The sequence below is a fragment of the Drosophila innubila genome (genome assembly GCF_004354385.1).
Source record: "Drosophila innubila isolate TH190305 chromosome 3L unlocalized genomic scaffold, UK_Dinn_1.0 0_D_3L, whole genome shotgun sequence".
Lineage (NCBI taxonomy): Eukaryota > Metazoa > Arthropoda > Insecta > Diptera > Drosophilidae > Drosophila > Drosophila innubila.
Genome location: NW_022995376.1, coordinates 10,068,600 through 10,085,845, shown reverse-complemented (window position 1 = coordinate 10,085,845; position 17,246 = coordinate 10,068,600). Strand labels below are relative to the sequence as shown.

The following is a 17,246-nucleotide window of genomic DNA, read 5'->3' as shown; positions in this document are numbered from 1 at the left end:
TCTGTATAATTAATTACTTCATTACGATCTCTGTTCTTACTTTTTCCGAGAACGGATTTCAAGATACTTAAAATATTTATCTAAAATGGCCTTCTATTGTCATTACCTTACATTTCGACCGTAAAGATAAAGCTTCTAGGGAAAATGATGCGCGACTCCCTTCAAAATAGCAATATAATTTATACAATTCTGCGTTATTATGCTTTGCCTGTAGAATGATTCGAAATTGTTTTACAACGTGTAAACATTCAGATATTACGAGAGGATTCATAAATGTTGTTTTGAAGGTGGCCATTTTAGATATATAAGACAATGCAGTTGGAAAAATTGCAACAGTAAGTGCATTCAAATCCAAAACTTCAAATGGGTAAGTTCGGAATAATTGTCGCGCTTGCCATGATAGGAATGGCAATAGGGCAAGACCAGTGCGGTGTGTGTATGGAGAATAAAGCTTTATGTGAAACGGAGAGCAAATATTTTTTATGCTACGGTAAGTAATAGCTGCGGATTTATGAGAACACGACTCTAGGTTGAAATTTCCTGCAGGTGATAGGAAATTAGGACCATTTTATTGTGAAGCCGACGAGTTTTGCACCAATTCCACAGATGTTTGCGTAAAAAAGACCGAAATCACAAGCAAAATTAAAAATGTCTGCGTGCATTATACTGGAAATTGTCAGGATTGTGCAGCCGGAAAAGCATTCACCTGTGCGAGCAGAACTCAAGGCGCTCGTTGCGTCAAGGGTAAGATGTCCACGTCCATTATCTTTGATTGTGAAAAAGATGAGACTTGTATCTCTGAATTATTGGAAGATTTTAACACTGTTTGTGTGCCGAACTGTGTCGTTGACTTTGTAAGTATTCGTTGAATTTAAGTTATCAACTTAAGGACTTTTTGGATATATTACTGCAGCAGAAATTGAATGCCTCCTGTACTAATGATGTCTATACTCCACCAACTTTGGCGCCACCAACAACACCGAGTCCAACTGAACAGCAAAGCATTTGTGCCCAGGCAGCTGTCGGAAAGGTCACCAGATTCTTCTTTGCTTACGCCGACGGGTCTTGCAGGAGCTATGTCTACTGCGAGAGGAACAGTATGAGCGACACCTATTTCAAAACGACCTTCAGCGGCAGCTGCTCTTCGCCTAATCCCTATTTTAATACGGTCACAAGTAAATGTCAGGCCAAAGTTCCGGAAAATTGTTCAAATTCTGATGACCGATCAATTCCTGAGGAGCCTTTAAGTCCTGAGGAGCCTTCAAACCCTGAGGAACCCTCGAATATTTAGCACACCGAATTAGGTAAAACCCAGGTAGATCAAGTTTGTTTGAAAATATTGTCACCCAATGCAAAAAAAAAATTAAACGCTTTAAAGTATGTAACGGTTATCCTATAGTCGGCGATTCAACTATAGTCTTTCCCGCTTGGTTTTGAATAAGATTTATATATTTATCCCTGTCATGCTCTGGTGTGGAATAGAATATAATCTATGTTATCTTTAATTTGAAGCATGTTCTTTGTGTAAAAATAATTATTTTAATTTGATCTCTGTTTACACGTTTCTCCAAACACAGATTTTAAAATGAATAATTAAATCATCTGGAATGGCCTTCTATTTTATATATTTTTTCGTTTTTTTGACTGTTAAGATAAGCGTTGATAAAGTATTTTGTGGAAAATCATGCGATACTTGTGCCAAAATAGTAATATAATTTATACAATACGCGTTATTATCTTTGCCTTGAAAGGGTATTTCGATATTGCTTTATGACGAGTAAACATTTAGATATAATGACAGGACTCATAAATGTTGGCTTGAAGATTGCCATATTGGGTATAAAAGACAACACAATTGGGGACATTAGATCAGTCAGTGATTTACATTCAAACCTGAAAGTTAAGATGGTTAAGTTCGGAATAATTGTCGCGTTTGCGATAATAGGAATGGCAATGGGCCAAGACCAGTGCGGTGTGTGTATGAAGAATAAAGCTTTATGTCAAACGGAGACCAGTTATCTGATCTGCGTCGGTAAGAAATAGCTGCGTATTTATGAGGACACGATTCTAGATTGAAACTTCCTGCAGGTGGTAACACATTTGGACCCTACGATTGTGAAGCCGACGAGGTTTGCACCAATTCCGATGATATTTGCGTAACAAAGTCCGAAATCACAAGCAAAATTAAAAATGTCTGCGGTGATGGCAATGGAGCTTGTCAGGCATGCGCAGCCGGAAAAGTATTCACCTGTGCAAGCAGAACTCAAGGCGCTCGTTGCGTCAGTGGTCAGATGTCCACGTCCATAATCTTTGATTGTAAAAAGGATGAGATTTGTATCTCTGAAGCCGAAAGTCAATACGGTACTGTTTGTGTGCCGAAATGTGTCGCAGACTTTGTAAGTATTCGTTTAATTAAGTTACCAACTTAAGGACTTATTGGATATATTACTGCAGGGAAAACATAATTCAACCTGTTCGAATGATGTCTATACTCCACCAACTTTGGCGCCACCAACAACACCGAGTCCAACTGAACAGCAAAGCATTTGTGTCCAGGCAGCTGTCGGAAAGGTCACCAGATTCTTCTATGCCTACGCCGACTGGTCTTGCAGGAGCTATGTCTACTGCGAGAGGAACAGTGTGAGCAATCCCTTCTTCGAAACCACCTTCAGCGGCAGCTGCTCTTCACCTAATCCCTATTTCAATACGGTCACTGGGAGATGTCAGGCAAAAGTTGCGGAGAATTGTCGAACTGATGCCCCAACAACAACCGAAGGACCAACCGAACCCACTACCAAACCAACTACCGAACCCACTACCGAACCCACCACCGAACCCACCACCGAACCCACCACCGAACCCACCACCGAACCCACTACCGAACCTTCCACCACCGAAAAGGTCGAATAGGCTTCAGATTCTTTAAACCATGGCATCCCAATCAGAAGATGTCTAATTACATATTAACTACTATATTAAAACAGCTGCAGTTATATTACATAAAAAAGAAACTATTTTGAAATACACTTTATATAATTATAATAATACTTATCTACAGTTATATAATCATCAAAATATAAATACTGAAACTGTTTTGAAAACTTAAAAATATAACAATCAATTTGTTGTAACAATTAAGAACACTAATTTGATTGTTAAACAAATTAATGATACTTAAATGGATGTGTCGCCAACTTGAATGGGTTAAGATCTGTGGCCATAAACAAAATTAAATATATATATACATATGTGAAAATTGTATTTTGAATGTGTGCACAAAGTACATACGTCATCATGTCTAAATCTGTTATTGAATATGATATTCACGTTTTCACTTGCTCTTTGCTGATTTATAACGCTGGCAGATGCGTTACGCCTTAGCTTAGATCAACAAGGGGAAATTATTCTTACTATATACTATATATATCTATATATGTTTGTGTGTGTTTGTGTGTACAAACATATATGAAATTATCTTATTTTATTGCTAGTTGTGTTGCATGGCCACACATATCATAGACAGACAGACAAAAAGATACATTAACAGAAAGATACATAGTTACATACATAAGTACTATACAATAAAAAGTTTTTCATTTAATGATTCTTAATATTTCATCGAGACAAAAGCGAAATGTTGTTGCTGTTGCTGTTGGTGTTGTTGTTGTTGCTGCTGCTGGCGTTGTCGGTTGGGCGTTGCAGCTGCAATGGCAGCAGCGATTGTCGCGGCAATTAAACATTAAATCAAATGAATTGCAGAAAACTGCAAATCTGACACTGAATGACGGGGAGGAGCAGGAGCAGGAGGAGGAGGAGGCTGTCTCAGTGTCTGCCTATGTGTATGCCCAAGATTGAGGCAGAGACTCTGGCTGAGGCTACTTGGCTACTTGGCTGGCCAAAAACTAAATGCGCAAATGGAAATTATGGCCATTGACGACGCACGATCTGCCAGGCACACTATACGTGGGCAGCGGCGAGTGTACAAACTGTAAAAGAAATATTTATATGTAGTCAAGTGTATGCAGACAGTCAAATGATGGATTGACAACATTTGTGGACTAGACAAACCTTTGGCACTTTCTGCGTTGTGGACATGTAGCCAATACAAAACGATTGCGTTGTGTGACTCCACATCACCTCGCCGCAGCTTTGCTTGGGATAATAGAGCAATGTCAGGGCGCCGGCGTAGAGATCCTGCTGTTGTGGCAACAGTGGTGAGTCCAGGAACTTTTGCTTGAACGTTTTGTGGAGACTCGTTACGGCACAGTCACTGCTAAAGGCACCATTGCAGATCTCTCTGGCGAGCAGTGTTTTCATCAGGTACTCACCATTGCCCGTCGTGCACGTGGCAATGGCCAACTCATCAGTATCGGTTGCCCAGCAGCCGGCACCATACGTTGCCGCCTGTCCCACACGACCAGGCACCTTGAGGAGAATGCCACCGGAACTGCAGCCGGCTGCAGTGTTGCCAGCGCCATCAACGCACACAGCACCAACCGTGTCTAAGGCTGCCGTGAGTTCCACTTCATTGCCGGGTTCGGGAACGACGTCTTCAACGACGGATTTGCTGTTGCCGACAACCATATCGTATTTGCTCTTATAATGATTGTAATGGAATTTCGCTTTCGATGAGATCAGCACATGGGGATCGACCATGGAACAGCCCATTTGCTCGGCATACTGCTCAGCTCCACTGGCCGCCAGCACCATGGGCGGAATGCGATCCAGAGGCTGTTGCTCCGACTGTCCGTCACAGATGCGACGGGCCAGCTGTATGGGATTCTTCACCCGGCTAACATTGGTGCAGGCTCCAAAGTTCAATGAGGTGCCATCCATAATGGCTGCTTCGCACTGTACGGAACCATCCAGGCAGAGATTCGAGCCAAAGCCGGCATTGGTGTGGCCACAGTTCTCCAGACGCATTATCGCTGCCTCGCAGGCGTCGACTGCACTGCCTCCGTTGCGGAGAATTTCTGTGGCACGTATGCATGCCTCTTTGATGACACGCTGGTATTTGGTCTCGTCGATGCAGTTTCCAGCTCCTGAAATGCATAAACATAAATAAACACACATCTATCTCATCAATCACAATCAATCATAACGAACCTGTATGCACCGCTATGAAACCAGCCATTATGTGGTTGTTGTTCTTGTTGTCGTTGTTGTGGTTGTATTATCGCTGCTAACGCCAACTGCACTTGCGTTTTGCGGCCTTTGTTTACGTCCGTCGAATGCTATTTTAGTATTTGTTTGTTTAAAAAATTTTGGAAACTGAGGCTGCAGCGACCGTTTGTTGAATGCGCCAAAATACTAATTTGAAATATTCACCAAAAAATACTGCAACACAAAACTGCTAAAGAATCACATTAGGGGTATTCCATTGACATTCAAATGTGAGCTTAAAGTAGAAAGACTTGACTATTTACAGTTTGAAGAATTTTATAGCAGTTTGCAGGCAAAAAGGTTAAATAATAAATTTAACAAACTTAAAATATTTGATTAAATGAGTATGTGCCTAAACGGCTTCTTGGTATTTGGTATTTTTTCTAATTTAAATTATTTAAATACTCGGTCAGTATATATCTGTTTACCGTGCTTGGTCACACCTAACTGTGACCGTGATTTTTGCAAAAGCAAAATAGATTGCAATAAAACGTAAGAATAAATTATTTAAAAATGTAATTAACCTATACGGCACTTAAATTATTCACGTAAAAGATGTACAGATTATATTCTAATTGTATTCGAGAATTAATACACACAGCAAGTGCAAGTGAAATGTGAAGAAAGTATTTGTTTGTCCAGGTTCAACAACTGTTTGTGTGATTGTGTTTTTGTGTGTGTGACGTCTCTCTCTGACTGCACTTGTTATACACTAATATCAATAAAAATATGTAAAAGAAAGATATAAATACCATTGCAATATTGCAACGCAGAAATCCAGCAGATAAATACAGCAAGCACTCTACTGCGAATATTCCAAATCCAAGCAAATAACTAAGTACGCTTTAAAATAATGGACAAATTCCCATTAAAGGGTAGCAGAGAAGCTGCAGCAGAAGGCAACAGCTATATAACCGCATATCAAACAGTCATGAAAAAGGTATGTATGCAATAGTAGTAGTACTTTTTTTTTGTTTGGTTTCAAATTCAAATATGATATTTAACATTTCAACCTGTCTGCTTACGAAATAAGTGCGCATAAATAGTTTTCCTAAATTAGGGGGCGGTAATTCCATCATAAAAAAAAGTGTCTACGTGGGTGTATGACTCTTGTGTTTAACTAAACAGCTGAGCGGCCGACTTGCCAACCGTCTTATGAAGCAACATTTGCACTGTCTATGAATTTGAATAGAACCCAAAATGCCACTTAATCTTATCAGTATTCGTGCGTAAACAAAGAGCGATTTTTCAGCCATGCTTTGTTCAAGTCTAGTATGCTGATCTTGCACAAAACGCTTAAATTTTAATGATTCACGCAGGTAACTAGTACACCTTATGCAGCTCACAATTACTTTTGGAATATTTGGGTACATTTGCAACAGAACTAGTTACATTCAATAATTGCACATACTTGAACACAAGTTACCCCAGAGTTTTGAAAGTGAAAGTTAAAAGAGCTAATTTAAAGCGGGTTTAAGTATTTAGATGTTGTATATAACTAAGTAAATGAGTTCATATTTGTTTATTAGAATTCCTAAATAATATCCCTTAAAAAATAATGTATACAATACTTTAAGATTTAATTAAATTGTATTATTGTTGAATAAATCAACTGTTCCTTTTTTTTGTTTAGTCAAACGGTCACACTATTGGTGCCGGCGAAGGCGATCATCCGTTAGCGCCGCATTCAAATATTTCCTATGCGGCAGCAACCACATCCCTCACAGCAGCCACAGACGACGAGGATATGATCGATATAACGCCACGATCCAGTCCAGGCGAACTAATCGGCGTGGCAGGGAGTTATCATCGTGAAACAGCTACAGAATCGGATACGGAACGTGATTATGCGCCAAATCAGAGAACAATTCATCATCATCAGCATCAACATGTGCCAACTCACAGCGCTTTCGGAGATCCCATGGACGGTAAGTTCCCAATCAGAGCTTGGACGCTGGAACAACGTCAGATAAAGATAATCCATGAGGGTTCGCTTTGATTTACTTAATCTTCAGCAGCGATCTCGTGGTCAGCTGCGACGTCACGACAACTGTGACTGCGTGGCGCGAGCTGTACTTACTATAGTATATATTTATTGCTATTATTATATGAACAGATGCGGGTGAGAGGGCGAAGGTTGGAGACGGGGGCACATACGCTACTCGTATCCATTAAAATTCAGACATATGTATGCATAATTCCAGTTGCGCTCGGTTCGTTTGTATTGTGTGTTTATTATAAATAACTGAGAACTGCCAATCGAAAGACGTACATATATAGAATGTGGTTCGCATATCTGTCTGTCTGACGGACTGTCTGTCTGTGGGGCTTCGATTGCATTTAAATATTCCAAGTTGACACTAGAACATGCAAACATTTAAAAGATTAATACTCTTATTATTTATAAATTTTTATTGAAAACGTGTTCAATTCGTTTCGTATGAAGTTTCAAAAGTTTGGTAAAATTCACATTGGTTTCGGCAATGAATGTATAGTTCTTGGAACAATATATGATAACATGTTATCTTGTCAAAACAATTACTTGGTCAACTTTGTATTAATTAGTAATTTTTTGCAGCATGCAGATCAGTCATAAAAATCTAGCCATAAATAAATGTGCTTTAAAAATAAACAATTGTAATCAAAGTACCCTTTGTTTTGCGCTCATGTACACCGGTCTAGGAGCACTTTCGTTCTATGGCTCCTCGGATGTGCAGGATGATATTCCCGGCATTGGGCAGTATGAAGATTTCCACACTATCGACTGGCAGCGGGACATTGCCCGTGATCGCATGCGGCATCGTTATATAGTCAAAAAGCGTCAGGATTCTGTTTGGGACTTGATCAAGGTAACCAAAAGAAATATATCCACCTGTATATCACGTCTATAAATATCTTCTTTATTGCATCTTTTACAGGGAGCCATTGATGCCGGCTCCGGTTGGCTGTGCGTTCTGCTCGTGGGAATCGCGGCAGGTTGTGTGGCAGGCATGGTGGACATAGGCGCCAGTTGGATGTCCGATCTAAAGCACGGCATTTGTCCGACTGCATTTTGGTTTAATCGAGAGCAATGCTGCTATCCGGCCAAGCAATCTGTCTTCGAAGAGGGCAACTGCTCTACGGTAAGTTGATTTATTTCAGACTAATGCCAGTTATTTTAATGAGGATCTTTGATTTCAGTGGAAAACATGGCCGGAGATCTTAGGACTCAGTCGCACTGGCACGGGACCGTACATCATCTCGTATATTTGGTACATCTTGTGGGCCTTGCTGTTTGCCTCATTGAGTGCCTCATTGGTACGCATGTTTGCCCCATATGCCTGCGGATCTGGTATTCCGGAGATCAAAACCATTTTGTCGGGCTTTATTATACGCGGCTATCTGGGCAAATGGACATTGCTGATCAAATCGGTGGGCCTGATGCTCTCCGTGTCGGCAGGTCTGACTCTAGGCAAGGAGGGACCCATGGTTCATATTGCTAGCTGCATTGGAAATATATTCTCGCATCTGTTCCCCAAATACGGACGGAATGAGGCTAAAAAGAGAGAAATTCTATCAGCAGCATCCGCTGCAGGCGTTTCAGTGGCTTTTGGTGCGCCCATAGGCGGTGTCCTATTCTCACTGGAAGAGGTGTCCTATTACTTCCCACTGAAGACATTGTGGCGCTCCTTTTTCTGCGCGTTGATTGCGGCTTTCGTACTACGTTCGTTGACGCCCTTTGGTAATGAACATTCTGTGCTCTTCTTTGTGGAATACAACAAGCCCTGGTTATTCTTTGAGCTCATTCCATTTGTCTTTCTCGGCATTATGGGTGTAAGTAACAGGATGAAAAATTAACTGTCTACTCTTGTGATGAATGTGTTAATTTTATTTCAGGGTGTTATTGGCACGTTCTTTATTAAGGCTAATTTATGGTGGTGCCGCTTCAGAAAGTTCAGCAAACTTGGCCAATATCCTGTTAGTGAGGTACTCTTTGTCACATTGGTCACTGGCATCATTTGCTATCCGAATCCGTTTACGCGCATGAATATGAACGAACTTATCTTCCTGCTTGTTAGCAAGTGCTCACCTGGTGACACCAACAATCCATTGTGGTACGTATTATTATATAATTTATGCAAATACAAATTAAACTAACTACTATCTTTATATTTTTGCCAACAGTGACTACAAACGAATGAACATAAGCACAGGCACAGGCAGCTTCACTGAGGTCACTGAGCCAGGTCCTGGTGTCTACAGCTCCATTTGGCTACTTGTTTTGACCTTTATACTTAAACTGGCACTGACCATATTTACATTTGGCATTAAGGTGCCCTCGGGTCTATTCATACCCTCGCTGCTGTTGGGTGCAATTATGGGTCGAATTGTTGGCATTGGCGTGGAGCAGTTTGCTTATAGCTATCCCAACATTTGGTTCTTTACTGGAGAGTGTGCGGATAGTAATCTAATAACACCTGGACTGTATGCTGTTGTGGGAGCTGCCGCAGTTTTGGGAGGCGTTACACGGATGACTGTCTCCTTGGTGGTTATTATGTTTGAGTTGACGGGCGGTGTGCGTTACATTGTGCCACTGATGGCGGCTGCCATGGCCTCCAAATGGGTGGGCGATGCATTGGGCAGACAGGGCATATATGATGCGCACATTGCGCTAAATGGTTACCCATTCCTGGACAGCAAAGAGGAGTTTGCGCATACAACGCTAGCAGCAGATGTGATGCAACCTAAACGTAATGAAACCTTAAATGTCATTACACAAGATTCCATGACAGTGGACGATGTGGAGAATCTGCTAAAGGAGACCGAACATAATGGATATCCTGTTGTTGTATCTAGAGAAAATCAATACTTGGTTGGATTTGTGCTGCGTAGGGATCTTAACTTGGCTATAGGTAAGTTAGTAATATTTTCTTTAATTTCTTGTCAATCCTAAATAAAAATTTGTATCTACAGGCAATGCAAAGCGTCTTATCGAGGGTATAAATAGCAACTCCATAGTATTATTTACATCAACGACACCCACACAAAATCTGGGACCGCAGCCACTGAAACTTAAGAAGATTCTCGACATGGCTCCCATCACGGTAACAGATCAAACGCCTATGGAAACTGTCGTTGATATGTTCCGCAAACTGGGCCTGCGTCAGACCCTTGTCACTCACAATGGGTAAGTGAATGGAAAGATATTTTAGCTCGAATAAATAATCTAATATGTGTACAACTTACAGTCGTTTGTTGGGCGTAATAACGAAAAAGGATGTGCTACGCCATGTAAAGCAAATGGACAATGAAGATCCCAATACAGTGCTCTTCAATTAAGTTGAATTTATTAGCCAATCAGCTGATAGGCGAACGCCTAGCAATTATTATTACCTGTACTATCACAAAATCAACAAAATTTTATTCAAATAAGTCAAAAGTTGAGCAGGAGAGTAGAGATTAGTGAATTTACGATCGGAACTTCGAGCGTGAGAAAGATTTAGCAAAATTGTGTGCAGTTCTAATTTATGTTACATATATACATATATATATATATATATATTACTTAAATATGTATAATTATATGTATGTATGTATGTATCTCGTTAATGTTAATTGTATAATTTATTTAAGAATATTACAACCTATTCATTTACTACCACTTTGTAATTATGTCATTGAAAATGTATGCAATTTAATACTTTATATTTTATACATACATATGTATATGTACATACACTCTTAAATAATTTAATTACAGTAATGTACATCACGCGTATGTGTGTTGAGATTGGGCAAGTTGCTTTATTTTTTGATGTGAAATATTTTACGCTGACTGCACAGTTAAGTATTTACGAATGAATGAAAAATTTTTACTTGCTGAAGATGGGACTTTAAGTTTTGCATTTCGTTCAAAATTCTTAAAGAAATTCTTATTTACATATTTATAATATATATAATACATAAATACATATATCAAAGTATTGTGTTTTGTTAGAGATCTGTAAAATTTTAAGCTAAACTCGTGTAAATAGCAACATTAAAAGATGATTAAACCATTAATAAACTTAAGCGCAGCTATATAAAAAAGAAGTTCTATTAAACTTAAGCAGATGCTATTTATTCCCCCAGAACTGTTTTCAATATAATTGGATAGCAATTGTGAAATAATTCTTGACAAGACAACATCCAAGTAGACTTTGACTACATTTAAAAATATTTAAGTTGTGAAAGCGAAATATTTTAACGTACAAAATTAGCAATATGATTATGGCTTATGCAAGATTGGCGATGGGTAAGCTTATGATTTGAGCATATATTATCATTACACATTCAAAGAGTTCATTATTTAAAGCATGTCCAAGAATTGGCTACAGAATTGAACAACACGGATTGTTACAACCTCAAAGAAAGCTGGTACAGGTGAAGCTTCCATTGCTGTCTTCTTCAGCGCGACCTTTTCTTCAGACGGCTCGAAAGCTTTGCAAGGACTCAGACAAACCCAAAGATTGCTCCGAGGATAAGCCAGACAACTCTACAGAGTGCTCGGCGGATAAGGAAAACCAACCCAAAGAGTGCTCTAAGGATAATGAAAACAAACCGAAAGAGTGCTCTGAGAAACAAGAAAAAGAGTTGAAAGAGTGCTCTGAGGATAAAGGAGACAAATGTAAAGAAAGCGCTGAGGATAAGAAAGACAACCCTGAAGAGTGCTCTGCGGATAATGAGAACAAGCCTGAGAATAAAGAAAACCAATCAAATGAGTGCTCTGAAGATAAAGAAAACAAACCAAAAGAGTGCTCTGAGGATATAGAAGAAAACCCTGAGGATAAAGGAAGTCAATCTAAGGAGTGCTTTGAGGATGTGAAAGACAAACCCAAGGAGTGCTCTGATGATGACGACGACACACTTAAAGAATGCCCTGGCGCTCCCAAAATGCCATGTTGCGAGGACTCAAAAAGTGTGTGCGTTGATCCCTGTGAGGAGGACGAGGAAATGGAGCAAATTGCTGCACATGTCGGCGGCAGATGTGCGAAGCATCCATGTGCCAAGGTTAGGGATCCCTGTGAGATGTTTATAAAGCAGCATATAGGCAGTCCAATTAAGCCTAAGGACACCAATCAACAGCAGCCGATGGCCAAGTCTGAAACTATAAAATAAATGAATTGAATGTGCTAAATTTGCAGTATTAAATGTATTTAAATTTTCATCTAGATATTTCGTAAATTGTAATCGAAATTCAATATTATAAAATGATTTCATTAATGCTAATCTCTTAAATTGTTTTCAATGTAGAATATCTGAAATTCGGAGCCGTAAAGTCCCGTGATTAACCAGCAACTGCAAATAGTAATAGAAATAAATGATATTTAAGGAAGACAGGTGTTTAAGAAATTCAAGTGTATATTTTACCCATTGTCACTAATTTTAATAAGGTTACCACGTCCACGTAGAGCTCCTTTGACATGGGCGTGGGCACCATCACTGACCCTGTAATATTCCAAGGCGCCGTCAGTGCTGGGACAGTAGATGATATTGGCATCACGGCTGCAGGCGATGGCATTCTTAAAGGGCAAAGGGATTTGGACAATCAACTGAGCAGTGTCCTGTCAATAATGGGGAACATAAAAAAATTGATAAAGATATAGAGTTGATGTATATACCTCATCCTCATGTCGCATATCGTGATAATAGGCCTGTCCACTCAGATCACAGCTGATAACAATCGGATGTCCATCCATTTCAGTTCTCAGCAATGTGGACACCATGAAGCGATGACGACGCAAGGCCAACAACTGCAACGCTTTGCTGGATGATCTATCAGAAGAGGCGGCGTGGCGACCCGTGCTCCAGCAGCGATAGACGCCACCATCATTGGTGCCCAGTACAAAGTCATTTAGTCCGAGGGAGACCATAGTCGTCAGTTCGACGGCAACTGTAGCTGGCAAGGAGTATCTAAGAAATACGATAAGTAGGCGAAATTGTTGATTGCTTCGGGAACAACTTACTCCCAGTCCAGGGTCATCTGCTTGGACACTAACCACTGCAGCACAGTTCCATTAGGATAGCAGGCGAGCAGACGCTCTTCGGTGACCCAATCCAGTGCCACGGCGGCACCTTGTGTGGAGGAGACGCTGTGCAGCTGCTTTATTTCCACATTGGTGTCGCTGCCACCACGTGCCTGCTCGTAAACCCAGACAAAGAGCTCTCCATCCATGGTGGCACCAGCGAACATATTCTTATTAAAACCATTTGTGGACAGACTACGCAGACATGACTTCAGGGGCAAAGTCTTGGCCTCGGTGTAGACCACAAAGTTGCCATGGGAGACACGCTGGGGCACAAAGAGTTTCAGTTCCTGATCCACATGCTCACACCAGTCATCGTGGGGAGCGACAGATGTGGCAACCAAAACTGGGGCATTGTTCGTGTGCACACATAACCAAATGGCCAATCCCTGAGAGTTCTCAATGCTGCCCATTGTTAGATTCTGATAGATGTGCACTTGCAACTGCTCCTGCAACGTACACTGACTTCCCTGCTGCTCTTCATCCATTAGGGGCGTTGGTTGACTTAGCTCCCGTTCCACCAGTGGACATATCTGTCGAAGCCACTTGGCCAAGGCACGCTCATCGTATTCAACGTTGCCACTGGCGCAAACCTGCTCCGTTTGAGTTGCCACATGCTGCTTCTCCTGTGTGGCAGTGCCTACCTCGGCACTTGGAGGTGGCGGATCTGTCCCAGTGCAGTTATCCACCAGTGCATTTTGTTTCTCTATCGGATGTGTAGCCGGAAATTCAATTACTGGCGAACTGTAATGGGATAGCACGTCCATCTCGCAGGTGGCGTCATATGCGACTACCTTGGACACAACAATGGTTACTGGTTTCCATAGCAACTATACAAGCTACCCCTAAGTGATCACACAGGGGCAGGAAACAAGGGTAAACCATATGGGAATATATCTAGACATAGATTATGCATATCGAGCGAAGAATGAACTGTACGTAAAACCGAAATAATTTTTAATAAATTTAAAAAAGATGTTATTCGCAATATAAAAAAAAATTCTTATATTTTATTTCATAATTTGTAATTTCTCTAAATATTTTACAGATATCACATGACATGCAAGTATATATCTGAAAATTTATATTATATTCATATTTAAAGCAACAAATTAAGTATTTTTAAATTTAGGTAATAACCCTCGCGGTTCAAAAGATATTTACATTTGATCTTCAATTTCTATTCATTGACACTGAGTGATATATCAAGTTGTAGTTTTTATTAATAATTTGAATTGATATTTCTAATCTGTACATCAAAAGTCCTCTATAACGGCATCAAAGTAGGCTTTGACTTATAAAGACATAATTGACATTATCATAAAAAATTAATTTCATTTGTGAACGCTTTGTGTGAAGAATTAAATAAAATAAAATAAAATAATTCATAAAAATCCGCGAGCTGAATTGGAAAAATATTCAAAAATATTAAAGTAGAACTATCAGAAGTACAAATAATTACTTTCGTTTCTTATTTTATCTTTTGTTTATTAAAAAAAACGGAAAATGTTGACTGCTTGGACAAGATTCGGCACTGGTAAGCAAAAGGATCTAAAGTAAACTTTCCAATAAGTCAATAATACTGGGTTAAAAACTTAAAGCATGTGCAAAAATTGGCTGGAAATTCGGACAACCGGGCGGCTTAAATGTCCAAGGAGAGCCTACAAAGGTGAAGTACCCAATGCAGACGCGATTATTGCATACTTCGTTGGGTCTTTCCCAAGCCGACGATAAAGGAAAGGACGATAAAGGAAAGGAAGATGAATCCTTCTTTAAACCTGATGTTTGTGAGGACGATAAGGAAAAGAAGGAAATTGCGGAGCATGTTAGTACCAAGTGCGAACCTGAATCTGATGATAAAAAGCCGTCGGGCCAGGACAAAGGCAAAGATGCAGGAAAAGTGCTCGGAAAGAGAAGCGAGGGTTATATTCATGCCGTCATTGGACCTGTCATCGATGTATACTTTCCAGGCGAGATACCCGATGTTCTCAATGCCATGGAGGTTGTAGATGCACCCGTTGAACATTTGGTTCTGGAGGTGAGACACACTTATTTAACTAATTAGCGTTTAAGGCTTAAAGAGTCTTCTAGGTCTTTCATCATTTGGGTAACAATGTGGTACGCAGCGTTGCCATGGATTCCACAGAGGGTCTCAGACGTGGCCAGAAAGTCATCGACACTGGCTACCCCATTCGTGTTCCCGTTGGAAAATCCGTATTGGGTCGCATTATCAACGTTGTTGGGGATCCCATCGACGAGCGTGGTGAGGTGAAAAGCGAATTCTACTCTTTCATCCATAATGATGCCCCAGAGCTGTCGGAGTTGAGTGTTAAGCCCGAGGTACTTGTCACTGGCATCAAGGTGATTGATCTGCTGGCTCCTTATGTAAAGGGCGGTAAGATCGGACTCTTTGGTGGTGCCGGCGTGGGCAAGACTGTGTTGATTATGGAGTTGATCAACAACATTGCCAAGTCCCACGGCGGATACTCGGTGTTTGTTGGCGCCGGAGAGCGTACTCGCGAGGGTAATGATCTGTATCACGAGATGATCGAGAGTAAGGTGATCTCCCTTGAGGATGACACTTCAAAGGTTTCCCTCGTCTATGGTCAGATGAACGAGCCTCCAGGTGCTCGCAGCCGTGTGGTACTTACCGGATTGACCATTGCCGAGTATTTCCGAGACGTGGACGGACAAGATGTGCTGCTCTTCATTGATAACATTTTTCGATTCACTCAAGCGGGCTCAGAGGTGTCGGCTTTACTAGGAAGAATACCCTCTGCCGTCGGATATCAGCCCACTCTCGGTACCGACATGGGAACTATGCAGGAGCGGATTACCAGTACCCGCAACGGCTCCATCACATCCGTGCAGGCGGTCTATGTGCCTGCTGATGATTTAACGGATCCGGCACCAGCTGCGACATTTGCTCACTTGGATGCAACCACTGTATTGTCGCGTCCGATTGCCGAGCTGGGCATTTACCCAGCAGTAGATCCTCTAGATTCATCCTCCCGCATCCTCGACCCGGAAATCGTCGGCGAAGAGCATTATAATGTGGCCCGTGCCGTGCAGAAGACTTTGCAAGGCTACAAATCACTGCAAGACATCATTGCCATCCTTGGCATGGATGAGCTATCCGAAGAAGATAAGCTCACGGTGGCACGGGCTCGGAAAATGCAGCGTTTCCTCTCCCAGCCATTCCAAGTTGCCGAGATTTTTACCGGCCATCCGGGCAAGATGGTGCCCGTGGAGAAGTCTGTGGAAGGCTTTAAGCGTTTGCTCAACGGCGAATATGACGATATACCGGAAATCGCATTCTACATGGTCGGCGATGTGGATGAAGTGTTGGCCAAGGCGAATCAATTGGCCGCTAACATGAGTGCGGAGGGAGAAGCCAAGCCGAAACCACCAGCTGCTGAGAAAAAGGATGAAGGGAAAGATAAAAAGGAAGGGGAAAATAAAGCAAAAGAGGAAAAGGAGACAAAGGCCGCAGATGACAAGGAAAAAGATAAGCCTAAGCCGGAACCACCCAAATCGGAGGCTAAAGACGCAAAGGATGATTCCTCAAAAGACAAGAAAAAATAAGGCAATGTCCGATTTTGGTCAAATTATATTAACTGGTTGACTATCTACAAACTGTATGAATGTTTACTATGATTGTTTATTAAAGCTACCATTTAATACTATAATATTATATTATATTTGTTAAGTGTATTGTGACTCAAAGTCGTTGACTTAAAGTTGCTGGATTCAACTGACCAACTTCAAACTTTCATAACTTTGTCAGGACTGTACTGATTTACAAGCGGAATACCATTTTGATCATTGGTTGGCCTTTAAATTCATTCTGCATTCAAATTTAATTTTTTTTGTAAAAAAAATTATTTTCCTCAAAATCATGGTTTTGATGCTAAGGGTCCCCCCTTTGATATTTTGAAAATTCAAAATTTTAAATCTCAAGTTAGCACTTTTATTCAACTCCCTATATCGTAATTAGTATAAAACAACACTTGAAACTTGATTCTGAGACCTTTCAAT

The 17,246-nt window shown here is 40.8% G+C and overlaps 7 protein-coding genes across 11 annotated transcripts; 5 read left to right on the top strand and 2 right to left on the bottom strand.

The window, feature by feature from the left end:
• The first annotated feature begins 344 nt into the window (after nt 1–344).
• On the top strand, nt 345–1,625 carry LOC117789101. 2 transcript variants are annotated; one of them, XM_034628141.1, is made up of 3 exons: nt 345–490; nt 547–854; nt 917–1,625. In XM_034628141.1, exons 1-3 carry the CDS (start codon nt 364–366, stop codon nt 1,289–1,291), a joined length of 810 nt encoding a protein of 269 aa, XP_034484032.1. In that variant the 5' UTR covers nt 345–363; the 3' UTR covers nt 1,292–1,625. The 2 variants fall into 2 exon arrangements, with proteins under 2 accessions (XP_034484032.1, XP_034484031.1); XM_034628140.1 differs by having other exon boundaries at nt 346–490; nt 914–1,625.
• Nucleotides 1,626–1,866: 241 nt separating this feature from the next.
• Nucleotides 1,867–3,007, top strand: LOC117789099 (salivary glue protein Sgs-3-like). The gene is made up of 3 exons (XM_034628136.1): nt 1,867–2,032; nt 2,089–2,396; nt 2,455–3,007. The coding sequence occupies exons 1-3, from the start codon at nt 1,906–1,908 to the stop codon at nt 2,908–2,910; spliced, it is 891 nt and encodes a 296-aa protein (XP_034484027.1). The 5' UTR covers nt 1,867–1,905; the 3' UTR covers nt 2,911–3,007.
• Nucleotides 3,008–3,438: 431 nt separating this feature from the next.
• On the bottom strand, nt 3,439–5,282 carry LOC117789098 (threonine aspartase 1). The gene is made up of 3 exons (XM_034628135.1): nt 5,107–5,282; nt 4,069–5,042; nt 3,439–3,986 (listed from the first exon to the last, which is right to left on the bottom strand). The coding sequence occupies exons 1-3, from the start codon at nt 5,132–5,134 to the stop codon at nt 3,903–3,905; spliced, it is 1,086 nt and encodes a 361-aa protein (XP_034484026.1). The 5' UTR covers nt 5,135–5,282; the 3' UTR covers nt 3,439–3,902.
• Nucleotides 5,283–5,581: 299 nt separating this feature from the next.
• On the top strand, nt 5,582–11,209 carry LOC117789095 (H(+)/Cl(-) exchange transporter 3). Of its 2 annotated transcripts, XM_034628131.1 has the most exons (10): nt 5,582–5,655; nt 6,038–6,103; nt 6,797–7,091; nt 7,846–8,012; nt 8,082–8,285; nt 8,344–8,976; nt 9,040–9,257; nt 9,328–10,055; nt 10,117–10,330; nt 10,392–11,209. In XM_034628131.1, exons 2-10 carry the CDS (start codon nt 6,095–6,097, stop codon nt 10,480–10,482), a joined length of 2,559 nt encoding a protein of 852 aa, XP_034484022.1. In that variant the 5' UTR covers nt 5,582–5,655; nt 6,038–6,094; the 3' UTR covers nt 10,483–11,209. The 2 variants fall into 2 exon arrangements, with proteins under 2 accessions (XP_034484022.1, XP_034484021.1); XM_034628130.1 differs by lacking the exon at nt 5,582–5,655 and having other exon boundaries at nt 5,697–6,103.
• Nucleotides 11,210–11,286: 77 nt separating this feature from the next.
• Nucleotides 11,287–12,411, top strand: LOC117789100 (uncharacterized protein DDB_G0285917-like). Of its 3 annotated transcripts, none has more exons than XM_034628139.1 (3): nt 11,287–11,437; nt 11,498–11,704; nt 11,837–12,411. In XM_034628139.1, the coding sequence occupies exons 1-3, from the start codon at nt 11,407–11,409 to the stop codon at nt 12,298–12,300; spliced, it is 702 nt and encodes a 233-aa protein (XP_034484030.1). In that variant the 5' UTR covers nt 11,287–11,406; the 3' UTR covers nt 12,301–12,411. The 3 variants fall into 3 exon arrangements, with proteins under 3 accessions (XP_034484030.1, XP_034484029.1, XP_034484028.1); XM_034628138.1 differs by having other exon boundaries at nt 11,308–11,437; nt 11,498–11,953; nt 12,008–12,411; XM_034628137.1 differs by having other exon boundaries at nt 11,309–11,437; nt 11,498–12,411.
• LOC117789097 lies at nt 12,361–14,092 on the bottom strand. The gene is made up of 4 exons (XM_034628134.1): nt 13,149–14,092; nt 12,804–13,095; nt 12,553–12,746; nt 12,361–12,480 (listed from the first exon to the last, which is right to left on the bottom strand). Exons 1-4 carry the CDS (start codon nt 13,973–13,975, stop codon nt 12,408–12,410), a joined length of 1,386 nt encoding a protein of 461 aa, XP_034484025.1. The 5' UTR covers nt 13,976–14,092; the 3' UTR covers nt 12,361–12,407.
• Nucleotides 14,093–14,603: 511 nt separating this feature from the next.
• On the top strand, nt 14,604–16,897 carry LOC117789096 (ATP synthase subunit beta, mitochondrial). The gene is made up of 3 exons (XM_034628132.1): nt 14,604–14,745; nt 14,810–15,246; nt 15,300–16,897. The coding sequence occupies exons 1-3, from the start codon at nt 14,715–14,717 to the stop codon at nt 16,791–16,793; spliced, it is 1,962 nt and encodes a 653-aa protein (XP_034484023.1). The 5' UTR covers nt 14,604–14,714; the 3' UTR covers nt 16,794–16,897.
• Nucleotides 16,898–17,246: the final 349 nt, after the last annotated feature.

Bases quoted from the DNA above. Each gene is read 5' to 3' on its own strand.
- LOC117789100 (XM_034628137.1), top strand. From the start codon at position 11,407: ATGATTATGGCTTATGCAAGATTGGCGATGG. The intron at 11,438-11,497 runs GTAAGCTTATGA...CATTATTTAAAG, and splicing joins TTATGCAAGATTGGCGATGG to CATGTCCAAGAATTGGCTAC.
- LOC117789098 (XM_034628135.1), bottom strand. From the start codon at position 5,134: ATGGCTGGTTTCATAGCGGTGCATACAG. The intron at 5,043-5,106 runs GTTCGTTATGAT...TATGCATTTCAG, and splicing joins TTTCATAGCGGTGCATACAG to GAGCTGGAAACTGCATCGAC. The intron at 3,987-4,068 runs GTTTGTCTAGTC...TTTCTTTTACAG, and splicing joins CAACGCAGAAAGTGCCAAAG to TTTGTACACTCGCCGCTGCC.
- LOC117789096 (XM_034628132.1), top strand. From the start codon at position 14,715: ATGTTGACTGCTTGGACAAGATTCGGCACTG. The intron at 14,746-14,809 runs GTAAGCAAAAGG...AAAAACTTAAAG, and splicing joins TTGGACAAGATTCGGCACTG to CATGTGCAAAAATTGGCTGG. The intron at 15,247-15,299 runs GTGAGACACACT...AGAGTCTTCTAG, and splicing joins TTGAACATTTGGTTCTGGAG to GTCTTTCATCATTTGGGTAA.
- LOC117789095 (XM_034628130.1), top strand. From the start codon at position 6,017: ATGGACAAATTCCCATTAAAGGGTAGCAGAGAAGCTGCAGCAGAAGGC. The intron at 8,977-9,039 runs GTAAGTAACAGG...ATTTTATTTCAG, and splicing joins TCTTTCTCGGCATTATGGGT to GGTGTTATTGGCACGTTCTT. The intron at 9,258-9,327 runs GTACGTATTATT...TTTTGCCAACAG, and splicing joins GACACCAACAATCCATTGTG to TGACTACAAACGAATGAACA.
- LOC117789099 (XM_034628136.1), top strand. From the start codon at position 1,906: ATGGTTAAGTTCGGAATAATTGTCGCGTTTGCGATAATAGGAATGGCA. The intron at 2,033-2,088 runs GTAAGAAATAGC...AACTTCCTGCAG, and splicing joins CAGTTATCTGATCTGCGTCG to GTGGTAACACATTTGGACCC. The intron at 2,397-2,454 runs GTAAGTATTCGT...ATATTACTGCAG, and splicing joins CGAAATGTGTCGCAGACTTT to GGAAAACATAATTCAACCTG.
- LOC117789097 (XM_034628134.1), bottom strand. From the start codon at position 13,975: ATGGACGTGCTATCCCATTACAGTTCGCCAGTAATTGAATTTCCGGCT. The intron at 12,747-12,803 runs GTATATACATCA...CATTATTGACAG, and splicing joins ATATGCGACATGAGGATGAG to GACACTGCTCAGTTGATTGT. The intron at 12,481-12,552 runs GTAAAATATACA...TACTATTTGCAG, and splicing joins ATTAAAATTAGTGACAATGG to TTGCTGGTTAATCACGGGAC.
- LOC117789101 (XM_034628140.1), top strand. From the start codon at position 364: ATGGGTAAGTTCGGAATAATTGTCGCGCTTGCCATGATAGGAATGGCA. The intron at 491-546 runs GTAAGTAATAGC...AATTTCCTGCAG, and splicing joins CAAATATTTTTTATGCTACG to GTGATAGGAAATTAGGACCA. The intron at 855-913 runs GTAAGTATTCGT...ATATTACTGCAG, and splicing joins CGAACTGTGTCGTTGACTTT to CAGAAATTGAATGCCTCCTG.